The sequence below is a fragment of the Malania oleifera genome, chromosome 2 (genome assembly GCF_029873635.1).
Source record: "Malania oleifera isolate guangnan ecotype guangnan chromosome 2, ASM2987363v1, whole genome shotgun sequence".
In the NCBI taxonomy this organism is placed as follows: domain Eukaryota; kingdom Viridiplantae; phylum Streptophyta; class Magnoliopsida; order Santalales; family Ximeniaceae; genus Malania; species Malania oleifera.
This window is the reverse complement of record NC_080418.1, coordinates 63,510,320-63,529,064: the sequence shown is the minus strand read 5'-3', so window position 1 is coordinate 63,529,064 and position 18,745 is coordinate 63,510,320. Positions and strand designations below refer to the sequence as shown.

General features: G+C 32.5%; 1 protein-coding gene across 2 annotated transcripts in view; it reads left to right on the top strand.

The window, feature by feature from the left end:
• The first annotated feature begins 4,053 nt into the window (after nt 1-4,053).
• Nucleotides 4,054-18,745, top strand: part of LOC131149532 (protein ECERIFERUM 16) — a 32,739-nt gene continuing 18,047 nt past the window's right edge. Inside the window, exons 1-3 of one of the 2 annotated variants that reach the window (XM_058100067.1) lie at nt 4,054-4,734; nt 9,031-9,140; nt 13,555-13,659. In XM_058100067.1, coding sequence (XP_057956050.1) covers nt 4,344-4,734; nt 9,031-9,140; nt 13,555-13,659 — 606 coding nt within the window. In that variant the 5' untranslated portion in view covers nt 4,054-4,343. The remainder of the gene's footprint in view (nt 4,735-9,030; nt 9,141-13,554; nt 13,660-18,745) is intronic. The other variant, XM_058100068.1, reaches the window with a different exon arrangement.

The following is an 18,745-nucleotide window of genomic DNA, read 5'->3' as shown; positions in this document are numbered from 1 at the left end:
GCCTGAGGGGGTGGTAATCCAGTTTGGTAAGAATTGGTGTAAAGGTTGAGGTCAGCCCTGTGGTAATTTGACCTGATTTGTATAGGTGCCGCTCCACCCGTTTAAGTGAGCAAGTTATTGTGATAATCTTTGTACTGGTTAGCCAAGGCGGAGACGTAGGCAGTTGGCCGAACCTCGATAACATATCTTCGTGTCATCCTTTCATTACTGCTTTCTGGTGCTTGTATGATTGTTTAAACTGCTTTATTTAATTTCTGGTATATTTACATTATTTGCACTAGATTGACCATAGGCTTGTGAACATACTGCTGTTAGGAGGAATACCTAGGAGATAAATTTTAAAAATACCAATTCACCGCCCCTCTTGAGATCACGGTAAAGCTAACAGTAAGATAATATTTAGAAGTTAAAGGAGGCCCAATGCATGCATGCATTTAGTGTGGGTTTTCGTGTGAGCTTTTGAGAAGCTGAAGGCAATGTGCGTGTGTTAATGAAGTTGCCATGCATTAAGCCTATGAGTTTGAAGCCATGCATGCATAAATAAAAAGAAATGAGAGCAGCCCATGTGCTTGTGACAAGACCGGCCCATGCACGTGAAGAGGAGGCCCATGCGTGAAGACTCTCTGCCATGCCATGCATTGGGTTTAGATAAAACAAAGAGGTCGTGTGTGAAGGGCTTGATAGCTAGGCTTCATGTAAAAAAGGGTGATGTGACCATGTAAATGAGTGGGCTGGGCATGCGTTGGAATAAGAGGGCCGTGCGCTGGGTCTCTTTGGGGGGTAGCCGAATTGCTAAAAAAAGAGTAGGGCATTAATGTAATAAAGAAAAAGAAAAAGGTAGCTAGGAGTAGGGTTGCTTTTTGGTAGGGTTTTAATTAGCTTTTAGGGTTCCTTTTTAGGTACCGGGGGGGGGGGGAGGCTCTCTTGGGGGGTTGGTGCACCGCAGCAGGGGGAAAGAAGGGGCCACTGTTGCAACTCTCCTATTCTCCAACTTCACGACTACTCTCTCTCTCTTGAATTTAAATACTTGTTTGGATTATTTAAATTGTTAAATTCAGTTTATTTCTTTAAAGTAATTGTTGAATTTAAATTCTGTTTGGGTTATTTACATTATTAAGTTCAGTTTATCCATTTTATTTTAAAGTCATTGTAGGAAGTAATACTTGTTGAGTATTTTTATCATTGTGCTTACCTTGCTTTTATTTAAAGTTAATGTTGAAATTAAGTATTTGTTTAAGTGTCTCTCTCATTCTCTTTCTTTCCTTTGTGGTTGTTTAGTTGTTTTATTCTAGTTAATGTCATGTTAATATCTTGTTGGAGTTTTTTTTATTAGTTTAAGTTTAGTCATTTTTATTTAAGAGTTTGTTTGAGTTTATTCATTGTTTAGTTTAATTTATTTATTTAGTTGAGCTTTATTTATTATTAAGTTTAGTTTATTGTCAAGTTTAGTTTATTGTCATTTAGTTGAGCCATTGTTCATTTTATTCAAGTTATTATTATGTTGAGTCGGTTTATTATTCTTAAGTCATTGTTGCAGTTTAATTATTTTTGTTGAGTTTATTTTTGGTTAAATCATTGTTGGATTTATTTTTGTTAAATCACTATTTAAGTTTTAAGTCATCGTTGAAGTTTAAGTTTAGTTCGTCTTTGTTTGAAACTGATTAGTGAGGTTCTTGCTTTTGATTTATTATTTGAGTGTTTAATTAGTGAGTTATTTGGTTGGTTTGTGCGTGTTAGGTTCATATTTTAGGTTTCGTGTCGTTTTTATTTCACCACAAACTTTCAAAATCCCCAAGAAATCGAATCTGAACCATATTCAGTAAACTATTTTCTTATTTTCTTTTTTCTTTTTTATGTGAGTTTGAAACCGATCTGCATTCGCTGAGAAGAAAATCTGGCCTTTTGGGCTAATTATTGCACGACATAACTCCTATATTTGGTATAGCCTTTGCGCTACTAATTTCTGCGTGAGTCAATAACAATAATAAATATAGTAGTTTATTTATTTAAATCCAAATTTGCATACTTTATATCTTAAAATATTGCATTATTATTTTCGTCTTGATTTGTAAGAAAATCAGTAACATCAAGATATACAGAGTTGGATGGTTCAACATTAAGGTCTATTGAAATAATATTATCAACAAAATTTGTTTCTACTTTTTTACTATTTTCCTTTTCTTTTATAGATACTTGGTATAAATCTACCAAGTGTTTGAGCGTACGACAAGTAGCGACCAATGACCTTTTCCTCCGCATCTGTAGCATTCATTTTCATGATGTCTGGGTCACTGATTATGATCATTATCCCGCTTCTGAGGGTCATCCCTTTTTTGGGGGTCATCGCTCTTCTGGGGGATTGCAATCTCACGTCGATGCCAGTGATTATTTCGACCATGGCCACGATTGTGCCCACGACCATGCCCGCAGCCTCGTTCTCGACCACGAGATGTATTCACATTCACTTCAGGGAATGTGATTGAACCAATTAGACGAGTTTGATGATTTTTCATGAAAAGCTCGTTATTTTACTCAGCAACAAGAAGACATGATATTGGTTTAAAAAATTTATTAAATTTTCTTTTCTTATATTATTACTATTCCATAAGCACATTAGTGGGATGGAAAGTAGTAAATATTTTTTTTCAAGTATGTCTTCATTAGTAATATTTTCACCACATAATTTTAGCTTATAGATAATCTTATGTAAAGCTAAATTATATTCATCGACTGTTTTAAAATCTTGCAAACTTAGGTACAACCATTCATATTGAGCATTTGGTAAAATCACAGTCTTTTACTGGTCAAATCTATCCTTTAAATTTTTTCATAATATAAGTGTGTCTTTAACAGTGACGTATTCGGTTTTTAATTCTTCCTCTAAATGATGACGGAGGAAGATTATAACTTTTACGCAATCTTGCAAGGATGCGCTATTTACATCTAAAATAATATTTTCCAAGTTCATTGCATTTAGATGAATTTCAATATCAAGCATCTATAATAAATAATTGTTGTCTTTGACGTTAAGGGGAACAAATTGAATTTTACTTATATTCGATATGTAAATAAATTAACAATAATAAGACAATTTAGAAAAAAAAAAATGTAAAAAGTGAAATAAAATTAAAATAGTAATATAATATTATTTCTACCCTTCTCGGGTACTTAAATATGTTTCTTCAGGGACATTATTTTATTTTTCTCAATTTGTACTCTTTAAAAGTATGAATCCAATTTAAAATATTAAATTATGTAATAATTTACCATATCTTCCGAAGGTTAAATGTACTATCTCATCTAGAGGATAAACATTTTAGTTCTTCAGAAGGTTGATTTGAATATCTTTTTGGGAGATTAAAAATATACCCTCAGGAGGTAAATATTTAGTATATCTTTTGGAAATTAGATATATAATCTTTTCAGGAGGTTTATCTCTTCGTGAGATTAAATATGTAGACGAGAGATTTAAATATATTGTCTCTTCAGGAGGTCTATCTGTTCAGAAGATTAAATATGTAGACAAGATATTTAAATATATTATCTTTTCAGGATGACTATCTTACAATCTCTTATCGAGATTGATACTCTCTAAATTTTAAAACACATATTTTCTTATGAAGAATATTATATTCTTGTGAAATAAAGTTTACAAGAAATAAATAAATTAAATATGATTTAAAAAAAAAATCTTAGTTGGTCAAAGTCTCATAACGTGTTATAAAAAATGTAGGAAAATAAATAAAGATGAGATAAAAATTTACATGATTTGACTATACATACTCAACAGGCGAATGAGATTAAAAACTTCATCATCTTGAAAAGAATTATAAGATGATTTGGAATCAGTCACAAAATGTTTCTCTTCTTTTTATCTCTTTTCTTCTCTCATCCTTTTTAATAAGCCTATTCTCTTCAAGTATTTTTTTGTACATCACAAAATTAGAGGAATGTTAAGCTTTTATAAGGCGATACATGATGGAAAATGAAGGGGTGAGAATCATATTTTTCATAATATTATCAATATAAAATTTGAATCTCCGTAACCACAACATAATACATTAATGTTTGATCGTGACTTGCACGGTTAGGATTCCCATTAAAACACTTGGCTTTTGTACCAGGAACGGATCCCGTTCGGAGACACCGTCCGTTGCAAACATAGGGGCTTTAGCCAGCACAAGAGAAGCAGCGGCCTCCGAATTCGGGTTCCCGCCCGCGTCCACATCAGTTGGGTCTCTTTACATCGGCGGAGCGCATGTTAAGAATGTACACAAGGCCTCCCTCCCAACATCTCCGAAGCAGGTGCCCCGGGATTTCGATTTTTCCCTCAATTTTTTAAAATGGATCCGAAATCCTTAGCAAAATCAAAGAGATCTCACTCCCAACACCATAGTAAGAAGCCCCATCATCCGAATCAGAAGCCGAAGGCTCCATCATCTGGCACCGTTGAAGCTGGGAGCGCAAAGAAGCCTTCTGGGAAGCAAGTCAGAGAGAAACCAATCCTATCTAAGGGTTCTTCTTCGCTTCCCTCGAATTGGGATCGCTATGACGAGGAGCTCGATTCGGGTTTTGAAGACCCATCATGCGGCGGGAACAGTTCGGCCGCAGCTGATGTTGTTTTTCCAAAAAGTAAAGGGGCAGACTATCGCCACTTGATTTCTGAAGCCCAGTCTCAGTTTCAATCGAACGCTTACTCAAATCCCTTTGCCTCTTTGGAAGATGTTCTACCTGGTAGGCTGTTGTTTACCCAATTCGTTTCAAATTATCGGTTCTTATTGTTTGTTAGCTGGTTATTTTTGTTTTATCCATTTACAGTGTTAAATGGGCTACTGTTTGTTGTTTTTTGTGATTTTTGTGAGGAGATAAAGGAAAGTGGATCCTCCTTCTCTAAGTTGGCTGAGGATGTATCTTGATAGGATGTTTAACTTGTTTCTTTATTTCTCTCATTGTTTGATTTGAAACATGAGGATGTGTTTTTATGAGAGGATTAACTTTGTTTCTTTATCTCTCCCGTTGTCTGATTTGAAATATATAAACCTGACCGGATGCTTTGAAAATATTTCAACTACTTGGTATTTTTTTAGCAACTAGGTTGGCAAATTGTGGGCCATAACTCAAGAGAGTTTTCCTTTTCTTTTCGTCCTTTAGCTTAAGACTCATGAGAGAACCCAATGAGATGCTGTCAATTCATTTTCATCTAACATGGGTTGAGATATTGCATGCTGAATAGATAAAAGATGTTTACATTATGGAAATATTCTATTTGATGCGTTAATTCAAAATTTTATCTAGCTCTTCATCAGAATTGTGAAAGATGCAAGGTGTAGTTTGGCACCAAGGGTCCATAAGGCCCAGGCACAAGTCATGGCCATGTGCTTAAGGAAGATGACACGCTACTTATGTGAATAAAAAAATGTGCATATACTGAATATCTAGTTTGTGAACAAATTATTATTAGTATCTCTAAAAATGTTCATGTGAAGTTTACTATATGCTTTAGTAGGACACAACGAATTAAGCCAGTGCATAATAATAAGTAGAATTACCATATTGATTTATAGTTATATGTTTTGTGCCTCTCAAATATTTATTTTTTATTTGGATGAATTTCATGTTGTTTGATACAACAACAACCACAACCACAACAACAACAACAACAACAACAACAACAACATCAATAACAACATCGAAGACGACAACAATAACAATGACGACGACAACAACAACAATAACAACAAATCAAGTCTTAAATCCTACTAGGTGGGGTCGGCTACATGAATTCTTTTATGCCAATTTACTCTTGGGCAATTTCCTCCAATAATTCGAGGGCTTTGAAATCCTTATTCAGTATCCCATTCTACATTATTTTAGGTTTATCCCTACTCCTTCTACTTCTATTAGTTGTATCTAGCTTTCTTCTCCTTGGTGCACCATTTGGAGGTTTTAGGTGCCCAAACCATCTTAACCACCCCTTCCTTATCTTATCTTCATGCTTTGCCCAACTTACCACAGATATGTTCATTCCTTGCTTTATCTTTTAATGTTATATCACTCATCTAGTTTAGCATTCTTATTTTAACAACTTTTACTTGTTGGATATGTTTTTTTTTAGTTGTCTAACATTCTGATTCATATAACATGGCTAGTTTTATACCCATCTTATATAACTTCCTTTTTAATTTTAAGAGTATTCTATTATCACACAACACACCTAAACCACTTCTCCATTTATCTAACTTGCTTTAACTCTATGTATCACATCTTCTTCAATTTCTCCTTTAGCACAATAGATTTAAGGTATCCAAATTAAATAGTGTTATCAATTTCTTGACCATCTAGTTTAATTTTTGCTCCAATATTCCTCCTACCATGACTGATTCTGCCTTAATTCTATTTATCTTAAAGCCTTTTGATTCTAAAGTTTCTCTTCATAATTCTAACTTAGAGTCTACTCCACTCATAGTTTCATGAATCAAGATAGTACCATCTGTAAACAACATACATGGAACCCCATTTTGGGTCCTCCTAGTAAATTCATTCGTTACTAATGCAAAAAGATAAGGGCTCGAAGCAAATCTTGTACACTTTGTGATTGGAAATTCCCCAAACTCTCCACATATAATCTTAACTCTAGTCATTACTTTATCGCACATATCCTTAATAATTAGTACACCATACTCCCTTTTTCTCTAGAACCCACCCGCTTTCCCTAAGTCAATAAAGAACATGCCCAACTCCCTTTTCTCCCTAATTTGTTTTTCATTAATTTTTTTAAAAGATATATAGCTTCTGTAGTTGATCTCCCAATACAAACTTAACTTCATTAACTCTAATTTTGCAAAATAAATCTTAATTTTTTTTAGCCTTTTCCTTATTTGTCAATTCTATGTTTAATCCTTCTCCTTGCTTTTCTTATTAAAGTAACCCTGCTCTCTTTCATTATGCTTCTTTGCCAAAACACTATCATTTTCATTTTTTTATACATTTTGTATTACCTAAGTCTTTGCTCTTTCTTTCTCTAGCCTTAGCAAGTTTATATATGTCTCTTCCTCTTCCTTTTGTATCTAATCTAGTATATAAATTATCATATGCTCTATGTATAGCTTCACTAATGATCTGTTTTGCATCTTTATAAAAATTCATGTTTTTTATGTATTAGAAAATTCTTGTAACATATTGATATAGTTAAATAGTTGACAAGGTGCAGAAAATTTTCTAAGTCAAAGAATCTTTAATATTTGACAAAAATTTGGTCAATAACTTACAATGCATTTTCAATAATAATTTTTTACATTATTATTTTTAATCGTTTTTAGACCAAATGTTACCCAAGTTGTTATAAATGTGAAGTTTTTGTGTGAGCTTTGGAAGCGAATCCTCTGTTTCTAAGTTGGTTTAGAGCATACTATAATAAAAGGATTAACTCCTTTTTTTTCCCTTTATTTTTTACATTGTTTGATTTGAAATATATAAACCTGTCCGCACACTTTTAAAATAGGTTAACTAGATAATTTTTTGGCAACTAGGTAACTCTGTAACTTGATCCCTTAGCAAATAAGTCGGTTGTAACTTATGTTCTTTTTCCTTTTTTCTTTAGCTTTAAAAGTCTTGGAAGAACCCAATGATGAACATGGTTTGAGAACTTTGAAATTTAATATATTCGAAGATGTTTACAGCAGGGAAATATGCTATTTGATTTTTAGTTCTAAATTTTATCTTGCCCTTGAATTGCTTCCAATTTGATAGAATTAAGGTAGCGCTTGATTCACGGTTGGAACAACCAAAATCAGAATTGGAATCGGAATTCACTGGAATCGGAAATAGAATGCTAGATTCTTTTTCACATGTTTGGTTTGACGCAGAATCGAAATCAAAATTGTATTATAGTGTTTGGAATATATAATAGGGAATCAGAAATGAGCCTAGTTAGTGTAGAAAATTTATTCAATTAATTTAATATAAAATAATAATATTATAAACATAATTATTTTATTAAGCTATATAATAAATATATTTTTACAATAAAATCATTTTGATAATCATTACTTGATTATACTTTGCATATTATATTTTATCTTATATTTTATAAGTATTATATTTTAATATGTAATTTATCAAATGTATAATAAAAATATCATATTTTATAACACTATAACATAATTTTTTGTTTAATATAAAATAATAATGTAATAAAACAACGACCATAGTATTATATTTTACTACACGATAGTATTTTATTCTCTTTTGTATATTATATAATTTATAAAATTTACTATTATATATTTGTATTCATGATATTAATAATATTAATTAATAATATAATAAAACAACCACAATCGCATTATATTTTATTACACAATAGTGTTTTATTCTTTTTTTTTTTTTCATATTATATAATTATTAAAAAAAGTTACTATTATATATTTGTATTAATAATATTAATTTTGTCTTATTTTAAGGTTCTACATAAAAATATAATAAATAATCATACCACAATTACATCATTATATTTTATAATTTACTACTATTCTATTACTTTTTATGTGTTATAACATTATTATATATAATTTAAATATTAATAATAATGATTAAAATATTTTTTATGATAATATATAATAAATATTTAATGATGTCATAATATTAATATTATTTTTTAAAATATTTTATAATATATTTTTATTATATTTTATACAATATTACATTATAATATATATGTGCCCACGTATATTAAAATATTAGTGGAGCATCACTGTCTGTGTTTATGTGTATATATGTGTGTGTGTGTGTGTCTTTGCATTGCTCTGTATGTTTGTTATTAATTATTTTTGAGTGATATATAGGCTGCATTTATTTTATCAAGTTTTTAGGTTGTTTCTAGGTTACTTTAGTATTGTCAATTTTGCTGTGATATGATGTTTGACAAATGATGTTATGGTTCTAAATGTTCTGAAATTTGAACTTTTATGGTTTCCCTGGTATGAAAATTTTGATGGGTGATATTGAGTGGACTGACTTGAGTTTCTTTAGACTTTAATCAGGGAGTACACTCAATGCTTTCTATCAGGGGACAAAGTATTTTGTCATGGATTGAAGATGATAATTTCATTGTGGATGATAGAGCAACAAGTAGTCATGAGGTATTCAATCATTGTCGGTCTATACTTGTCTTCATTAATTTGGACTGCAATCAGATTTTGTAATTGGGAGAAGATATATGCAAATTATTCCCTTTTCCTTTTCTTGCGAAATTAGCTAGTTGCAAATTGTTTAGCCGTGGTTTTGTATTCGTTTTGTATGCATGCAGTCTTGTATATTTATAAGCTCTTCTCCCATGAAAATGCTGGCTAGTATACTCACGAAGTCAGTTGTAAATTGTAATACAGCATGGTTGGGTGTTTGCGTCTTCTTGTGGGCTCAAAACACCATCTCGTTTTCAACTATTCGCAACTTATCTACCCAAAAAAGCTCTATTGCCTATATCACCTGGTTTTTCTTGAATACAATTAGTTACTTGGCTGTGTCTCTTTTTGTCTATCTCTTTGTGTGCTGATTGTAACATGCTGAGAATTTTGATTTATCTACTTACCAATAAAGCTCTATTGCCTGTAATACCTGATTTTTCTTGACTACGACTAGGTACTTGGCTGTGTCTCCTCTTTCGATACTATCTTTTCATGTGCTGGTTGTAACATGCTGAAAAGTTTGATTATCTACTTACATTTTTGTTGCACTGGAAATTAACCTGTCCTTGTTATTAATCTTTTGAGGGTTTTGAGTGACTTCGTACATGGACACTTTGTGAGGGCACTGTATCCATGTCAGATGCCAACACTACTTGGACACATGATGGACACTTTATAAGCATGTGTGCTATCTTAAAATATATTTTTAATGTCAGATGCTCTGCGAACATTCATGGGCACTTCTTTGATACCCTATAAATTGGATTTAGGCATACGACATTGTGTTATGAATTTCATTTATTTTTTTCATGGAGAATCATAATTATAGCAGAATTAACAACTGCAATATTGGTCTTTTCAAAACATTATGGTAACCTTGTCAATATTTATAATGGAAGAATTGATATATTGAGAATTTTTATGGAATAAAAAGGAACAGGAAGATGTATACATGCATATATCTGAATTTTTTGACATGAAGTGTTGTATGAATGTAAAAAAACATAATACTTGTCACACAATATATTTAAAAATAATTTTATATATTTAAACATGGCTCTGCTGAGATGTTGTCGAACTATTTGTGGTGTCCCCGTGTTCACGTTGTATTTGTGCCATGTGTCCATTTCCATGCTTCATAGTTGACATTAAGTTTAGGAAACTAAATTTTTACACTTTTATTGGTCAAAATGCTCCAATTTTTAGGGACTCATGATAAGTAAATGAAGACCAAACATCTTTTATGAATTTGATATCAAATAGAAAATTAAAGGGCCTAGTTGTGGAAAACAATTTTCATTTTCCATTTCCAGTTTTCCATCGAATTATATAATGCCCCCTTCTTTTCCAGTTTTGAGATGTTTTGTATATGGAACTTGGTGAACATCTTTGGGGAACTGGAAAACAAGTGGCATTTTTGTAATTCTTTGGAAACTGGAAATGGAAAATAAAAATTATTTTCCACAGCTGAACAGGCCCAATCATTTCCTCCATGACTGCCATTGGTAGTATATTTTAACTTAGTAATGCAACTTGCAATGGTGGAGCGCATCAATGTAAATGCAATTTCAGGGTGATTTTCAATCTAATAATGTAGAAGTACAGCATTTGTTGTGTCGTGTGGGTAAGAGTAACCCCAATTAAAAAAGATAGCTCAAGTGGGCTTCTCTGTTATCTTCAAAAATCTTTAAAGGCGTATGTTTGGTAGATTACTTATTCTCTTCATTTCATTGGTAGAACAGAATGACTGATATCTTGGTAGGTTTATAATGAAGGCACAATGAGACTAACTTGAGAAACGCAGGTTGGAGAACCTATGTGATGTAGGACAAGAAGTAAGACCTTGGGAATATCTTTGCTTGAAAATAATTAAGAAGAGTTGGGTTAACGAATTGTGGGGTTAAGTTAGAAGTTTATTATGTGTGTTCAATATTAATTAGTATAAGATTATGTGTATTTGAGGGTTGTTTGAAATATTTGTGTAAAGTAGGGGTATATTTGTAATATAATGTAGTTTTAGGGGCTTAAGTGTAATTTTCGTAAAGTGGGGTTAAGTTGGAAGTTTATTATGCGTGTTCAAAATTAATTAGTATAAGATTACGTGTATTTGGGGGTTGTTTGTAATATTTGCGTAAAGTAGGGGTATATTTGTAATGTAATGTAGTTTTAGGGGCTTAAGTGTAATTTTGCGTAAAGAGGCTTTCTTAAAAATAGTGTATGAAAGCCATGTTGTAGGCAGTTATTGATGAATGTGATTTGAATTGAATGTGCATTTTCCCCTGGTATCTGCTCTCTCCCCCCTTCCCCTCCCTTCCTCTCTTCTAATTTCTCCATGGCTGCAATACCTTGGTGCTCCCCCTGCATCACTGTCTCTTGGCAGCTTCTGGCAGTTTTTGACAGTTTTTTTTATGACATGGGAACTCCAGCCACCGACGAGCACTTTTGGACCCCCTGGTGCGGCACCAAACCCATGGGGGTGAAGTATTGCCACCCACCCATTAACGTACCCCTAGTAATTCACCGTTGTATCCACACAAGTGAGGAATCAAACCTGTGACCTTGGGGTCACCAAAGTCACAAGTTCGCCCTTACCACTTGAGCAAGCCCGGCTGGGCAGTTTTTGGCAGTTTCTATCCAGCAACTCCTCCAACCTCCCATCTTCTTCTTTTCTCTCCTGCATTTTTTAATTCTCTCTCTCTCTCTCTCTCTCTCTCTCTCTCTCTCTCTCTCCATATATATATATTTCAGAGTTTCAGTTAAAAAAAAAAAACTGAAAAGCAGTTCTGCAGTTACAGAACTTTTTGGAAAATTCCAGACTTGTCCCCATTTCTTCAAACACCACCTTCCAGCCACCATCCTGCAACACCACCCATACCACCAAAAACAGAACCCCTTGAAACCCTTCCTCTCAAAATTTCATCACCGTCTGACCACCGGAGGACCCCCACGCACTGGCCAAACTTCTCCAGCCGCTGACCCCATCAAAACCCACCATTGCCGGAGTTTTTTTTTGACATACAGCCACCACCATTGTATTCCCCACCCCCTGATCTACCCTTGCCTTAAAATTCATCACCGGAGCACCATTTCCGGTGGTCCATGGGCCCCATGCGCTGGCAACTGCGAGTGAGAGTGTCTGCTAGCATCTCCTGTTTCCAGTGTCACGAGAAATTGCCCAGCCACGATATTTTGGGTTCTCCATGAAATTTTGATCTGCTTGGAGATAATTTTGCTTGTGGACGCCACATATTGCAAGCAAGGGTGATAATTTGGCATGAAACCCTAGAAATTGTCACTGGCAAATCAGGTTTTGTTGTAATTTGTGAGTTTTCTTCGTGAATTTGTTTCATTTTAGCTGGACAATCACTATCAAGGTGAGTTAAAGATAGTTTTTTTTTGAGAAATTGGGAGTATGGCTTGTGGAAAATTGTGTTAAAGGGTTGTGATATACAGCTGCAGCATATGTATATGCATAATTCAGCAACATGGTGACAAATTATAGGAAAAAGGAATGTTATTTGCCTAACTTTGGGCGTAATTTCAAGCTTTTCAACACCTTTCTCAAATGTGGAGAAAAGGTTTTGCAAAATCATCATTGATGGAAGATGTCCAATGAATTTGGTTTCCATAAATGGAGTCATTTGTATGGAGCTTCATCCGGAACCTCACCCAAAGCCTTATGTGATATCTTGGGTTGACAACTCTATTGTACATGTTTATGAAAGATGTTTGGTTCCCATCCAGACGGGTGAATATTTGGCTAATTTTTGGTTTCCACCCAAAGCCTTATTTGGCTGATTGCTGGAGAGAGACAACCCAGTTGTCCTGTGGGAGGTGTCATCTTTCCGGAGAACATCGACTAATGGAAAGAGAGTATTTGGTTGAAATATTGCAAGAAAAGAAACTGAAATGCAGTTTCCAATTGACCCCTTTGGGGCTAAGTTTTTTGTAATTTTGGCAAATTTTACTTCCTTGAATAAAGGTATCAGAGATCTGTGGTCTGTTGAGTGACTTCCCTTTTGCAGAAGAGTAATGAGTAATGCATAGGTTCCATCAGAACAATGTAGTTAAGTGTGTTTGATTGAGAATATACTAGGAAATGTGGCAATACATGAGACTCTGTCAAGTGATCGGCTATGTTTTAGTGCCTTGCTTTCCAATTCGTAGCTTAATTAATAGGTTTCTTTGTCTTTTCATGATTTGCATGGCATTGTTTTAGGACAGTTATCTCCCTTCTATTTTATATGTGTTTATTGTATGCTGTTTCCATTTAATGGTATCTGAATTCTTAGATTAAATACAATCCATTTTCACTTGTTTGTTTTTCTTTTAGACCTGTTATTTAAAATCTTTCTCATCTTCTGTATAGGCACCATTCCTCTCCTTGAATCTGCATACTCTTGCAGACCAACTTGCCAAAGTGGATTTATCACAGAGGCTGTTTATTGAAGCTGATCTGTTGCCATCAGAGCTGGTATGATTAATTTCTGAATTTAGTTTTTATAGTTATCTTGGCTACAGTCTATGCTACTTGGCTCAAAAGCTTGCAAGGGCCTGAAGTGGGACTTGACTTGAAAGCCCTGGGCTAACATGGTGAAGGTGCATTTGTGGTGTACATTTCTGGCTTTGAAGCCTTTTTTTGTACATCAAACATCTCTTGCAACTAATATGTTTGTTTTCACTACAAAGTGTCAAACTGTACTCAACTTTTACATCCAACATATTCAACCCCGATGTGTTGATATAATTTTTAAGCATCCATGAATTATTATTAGTGAGGCTTGTGAAAAATCTGGAAGAAAAATAACAAGATTCCTGAACTAAGAATGTCGTTGATGCATTTTGCAATTTTTTATTCAATAGGCATTGCTTCTGAGACAATCAAATTCTTCTATTTTTTTCCCTTAAATTTTCTTGGTAAGTTATCTGAATTTTTTCTTGTTTAAGCTTAGAATTTTAATTTCATGTTGATGTTAGATAATTTCCAAACCTCAAATCTTTAGGGGTAACGCTTTTTCAATAATAGTTGAGGGGTGTTTTGGAATGTTTTCAAATGTCTGATTTTAATTATATTCTTATTACTACTTACGATGATCCATGTAGACTTGTAGTATATGTACACATGGATGGAAATTGATGGTGTCAGCCAAGAACCCAACCAAACTGACCCCATTGTGTTGGTTTGCTGCAGTTTCCTGAGGCCCTTGGTCTGGTTCCTTGGGCTCCTAACTTCAGTAAACATAAAACTGACTTTGGGGGTAAGTGGTGGGATTGATGATGGTTTTAGGTTGACAGATGCAATAAACATTACCAACCTGAGAGCCAACTTTTCAGAGTTTTGTAGGTCATATATTTACATCAAACAGAAAAGTCTTGTGCCACCTTTTTATTTGCCAGTTGGACTTGCACTGGATTGTCCAGAAACCATAATATCAGGCAAATTCTTGTAGACTCTGCTCTGGGGCAGAGCTTGTATTTTGAAAATTTAGCTGCTGTGATGAGAAAGATCGCTGGTCACTCTCCTCCGTTTAGTTTGAAAATGGGATCTTTCCCATCCCAGCACCTATATAAGATCTTAACTTCTTGTTGTCAAGTTTTCAAAATGTGAACTGGGAGGCTTGTTGTCTGGTCCACATATGAAAAGGAAGAAAGTTTTCATGGCCTCCACTAACAAGCTAATATGCACTTATACTCATGGTTTTAAATTTCCATGAAACTGTCGAAATTTTCATCAAAATTTCCGATTTCCGTCACCTTCGAAATTGAAATGGCAGTCGATTTCCGTCTTGCATAATTTCCGTCGAAATCTCAACGAATCATCCGAAATTTATCGAAACCTCGAGAGTGAAGTGAAATTTCTCTTTTAATTTATTTTATTGAAACAAAAGGTTATCACAAGTGCTTTTGAAATTATATGAAAAAATAAACTTATAGTAATATTTTATTTAACCATTCATGTCTAAATTATCAATATTTGTATAATAAATAATATTTAAATGATTTATGAATTTCATTTGCATTAACTGAATATGTTTAATGTACATTATCTTACAAACATGTTTGATACACATACTATTTTACAACTTTTCCACCTCATACAAAACATAGATGTATTTAATTTGTAATATATTAGTCTTAAAACTTATATTTTTAAGTTTGTTAACCATTTCTAAAGTTTCACAAAGAATTCCATGCTTTACTACTAGTTTCCGTTATTTTTTCAAATCGAAATTGAAATCGACATCGAAATGTCTGTCAAAATTTCCGTACTTTTGGAGCTTCGAAATTTGAGTCGAAATTGAAATTTAAGACCTTGCTTATACTATACAAAGGCTGCTAGAAAAGAGAAAAAAAGTGTATATATCGAGACACACACACACACACACTATATATATATATATAAATATATATGTTTATATATTAATATTAATATATATTAAGTCATCTGTACTCTTCAAAACCTCATTCTTATTTTGTAGAATTCTAAAATTTATAACCTCATTAATAATACTTTTTATATTAACATGTTTTCTTTTATTTCATTTTCCTTTGATTTTGTACTTAGTGTTTTTTGAACTCCCTCCCTCTCCAAATAATATTTTTTCTTTGTTGTTCTCTTACTTTTAATTCTGATTAATTTTTTTTTTCAAATTTAGTATTTCTTAATAAAAAGAAATCACCTTTTTGAGGTTTCGTTGAATTTCAGGGAAAAAAGTGTGAATGTAGGACCAAACATATTCGCTTTCAAGAATTTCTTTGGTCATCCATTTCAATACATTATTTTGTACTATTTATTTAATATTTAAATCAATAAGTTACAAATATAGTAGTATTTTATTTTGTTTAATATGATTAAACTTAAATGTTAGAATGGAATTATTGTTTCTATTATTATAGACATATTTTCTCTTGTATTGATATCTTCATAGAAGATTAACGTTTAGAATTGATTATCTAACTTTATCTATTTTAAATTTGATTGATCATGAAGAATTTTCCTTTAGTTCAGGTGAAAATTAATTTTGCTAAATAAGCTTATTTAATTTTGAAAGACCAATTTAATTTTTTTTAGATCTAAATGGTTTTTGATTTGCCTGATATAAACTAATTACATACTAGTTGGATTAATTACTCATGCATTTAACTCTAATTTTAGGTGGTTAATTATTTTTCTAAGATTAAAAAATAATTGCTTGACTAAAGATAATAGGATTACTATATATGTGTATGTGTGTGTGTGTATACTTGAACAACAACAAACCAAGCCTTAAGTACCACTAGGTGGGATTGACTACATGAATCCTTTTTGTCCAACTTACATGATCATAGGAAATTTCCTTTGACAAATTTAGTGCTGTTAGATCCTTCTACTGCCTCTGCCCCTCATGGTAATTGGCTCACTCCTCCTCATTGGTGCATTATTTGGCCTATGTTGCACATGCCTAAACCATGTATCATCTATACATTTCCAAACTTCAATTGAGATGTTATTCGGCCCTATAGATTTTCTATTTTTCCATCTTTTTTAATGCATATTTAACTTCATTAATCCCCTTCTTTTCTATCTAATCTAGCATATAAATTATTATATTATCTATGTTTAGCTTCATTAATGTCCTTTTTTTGCATCTTTTCTTGCCTCTTTATACTTTTGTAAGTTCTCCATGTTTCTACAATTTTGTCATATTTTATACCAATTTTTTTTTTATCTTTTCTACTTTTCGGACATGTTGATCACCACCGAATTTCTTTACAATTCAAGAATCTTCCTCTTGATTCACCTAAAATCTCTCTTGCTATCTTTTTAATAGAGTTAGCTATCCTACTTTAAAGTGTGTTTTTGTCTACACCATACCTGATTGTATAATCACCATCTTTGATCATTTTATCTTTAAATTTTACTTATTTTCCCTCCTTTAGGTTCCACCACCTAATTCTCTTGAATTGATTTATATTATCCTTTCTCTTCCATTTTTTAATACATATATCTGACATTGCAACTCAATGTTGTGTAGTTAAATTTTCACCTAGGATAACTTACAATCCTTACATGATAAACGATTTCCCCTCCTTGTTAAGAAAAAATCTATTTGACTTTTATTTTGTCCACTCTTGATGGTTATTAGGTTGCTTTTCAAAATTCACTTAAATAGTTCTCAAAAAAGTGGTGGTTTTGGAAAAACACTTTTGCAATAAGTGTTTGTTGTAGTACAAACCAAATTCCACTTTTTTTTTTTTTTTGTAAAAGTGTTTATTTTAAGTGGTAAGTCCAAATGGGGGCTAAGTTTTCTTCTTTCTTCTTAAATTAAGTATTCATTGTAATAAGATCATATAACATGGCGAAGTTTAATATCATATCCCTAGACTCATTTTCATCTCCATCTCCATGTCCTCCATGTATCCTCATAACCTCTATTATCCTTTCCAATGTGTCCATTCAAATAAGTTCCTACGACTATTTTCTCAGTCCTTGATATCCTTTGTAATCTTCCCAAAATTAGCCTTTGATATCCATATCTTCCCAAAATTATCTCTTAAGGTTTTTCACTAAGCCTATTGGAGGAGCATAAGTACTAATGACATTTATCTATTGAGTTTTGACCTAAGACCTTCTTGATTTTTATGATTCTATCCCCTGCTCTTTTGACATCTACAACACTATCTTTTAAGTCTTCGTTTACATGATTTCTACCTCATTCTTATGTTTTTCTTTTCTCATGTACCAAAAGCTTGAATCCTAATTTTTCAATTTCTCTAGCTTTTTTTCCCTACTCACTTAGTTTCTTGAAAGCAAATTACATTAGTTTTCTTTTAATTATTGTGTTCACTGTCTCCATGCTTTTACCCATTAGTGTCCCTATATTCCAAGGTCCTAATCTAATCCTAGTGTCCTTACATATGTATGTTTAATAATATTTTGATTTTATATGGTCGTAAAGATATAAAAAAAGTTTACTTGAATTAAAAAAAATATAAATTAGTTTGAATAGAGATCATTTATGAAACAGATGCCTTTTTGCACTTTTTCCCAGCTAAAAGATCCATATCATCTGTTGTTTTATTACCCAAAGTAGAGATTTTTTTCAAAGGGGAAGGCGACAGAGGCAAATAAAAAAAACAACAGGATTGTTCACTAGCCATAAAGATGAAAGTCGTTAAAACGTATCCCCGGGGGTCAAACTTGCAATCTGGGCCCACTTTGTCTTGTGAATTATGAAAGCATTGACGTACCATCCTACCTTAAAGGAATGGGATTTTTAATGTAAAAGCAAGCTGACAAATATAAACAAGATCATTGTGCCTTTTTTTTTTTTTTGAAGTTGAAATACTAACAGTTTTTTTTTTTTTTTAATTTTTATTTTTCTTTTGTCTCACTAAATCACATGCTCTTAAAAATTTAATTAAAAAATAAATTCAAACAAGTAATAAAGGATATTTTCTTAAATTCACTTTTTCTTATGTATTTTTCTATAAAATATACTTGTGCCATGTTTGATTGTAATTGATTTTTTCAATATCATGAAAAAAATTGTGGCTCTAAAACAACACTTCTAATCTTT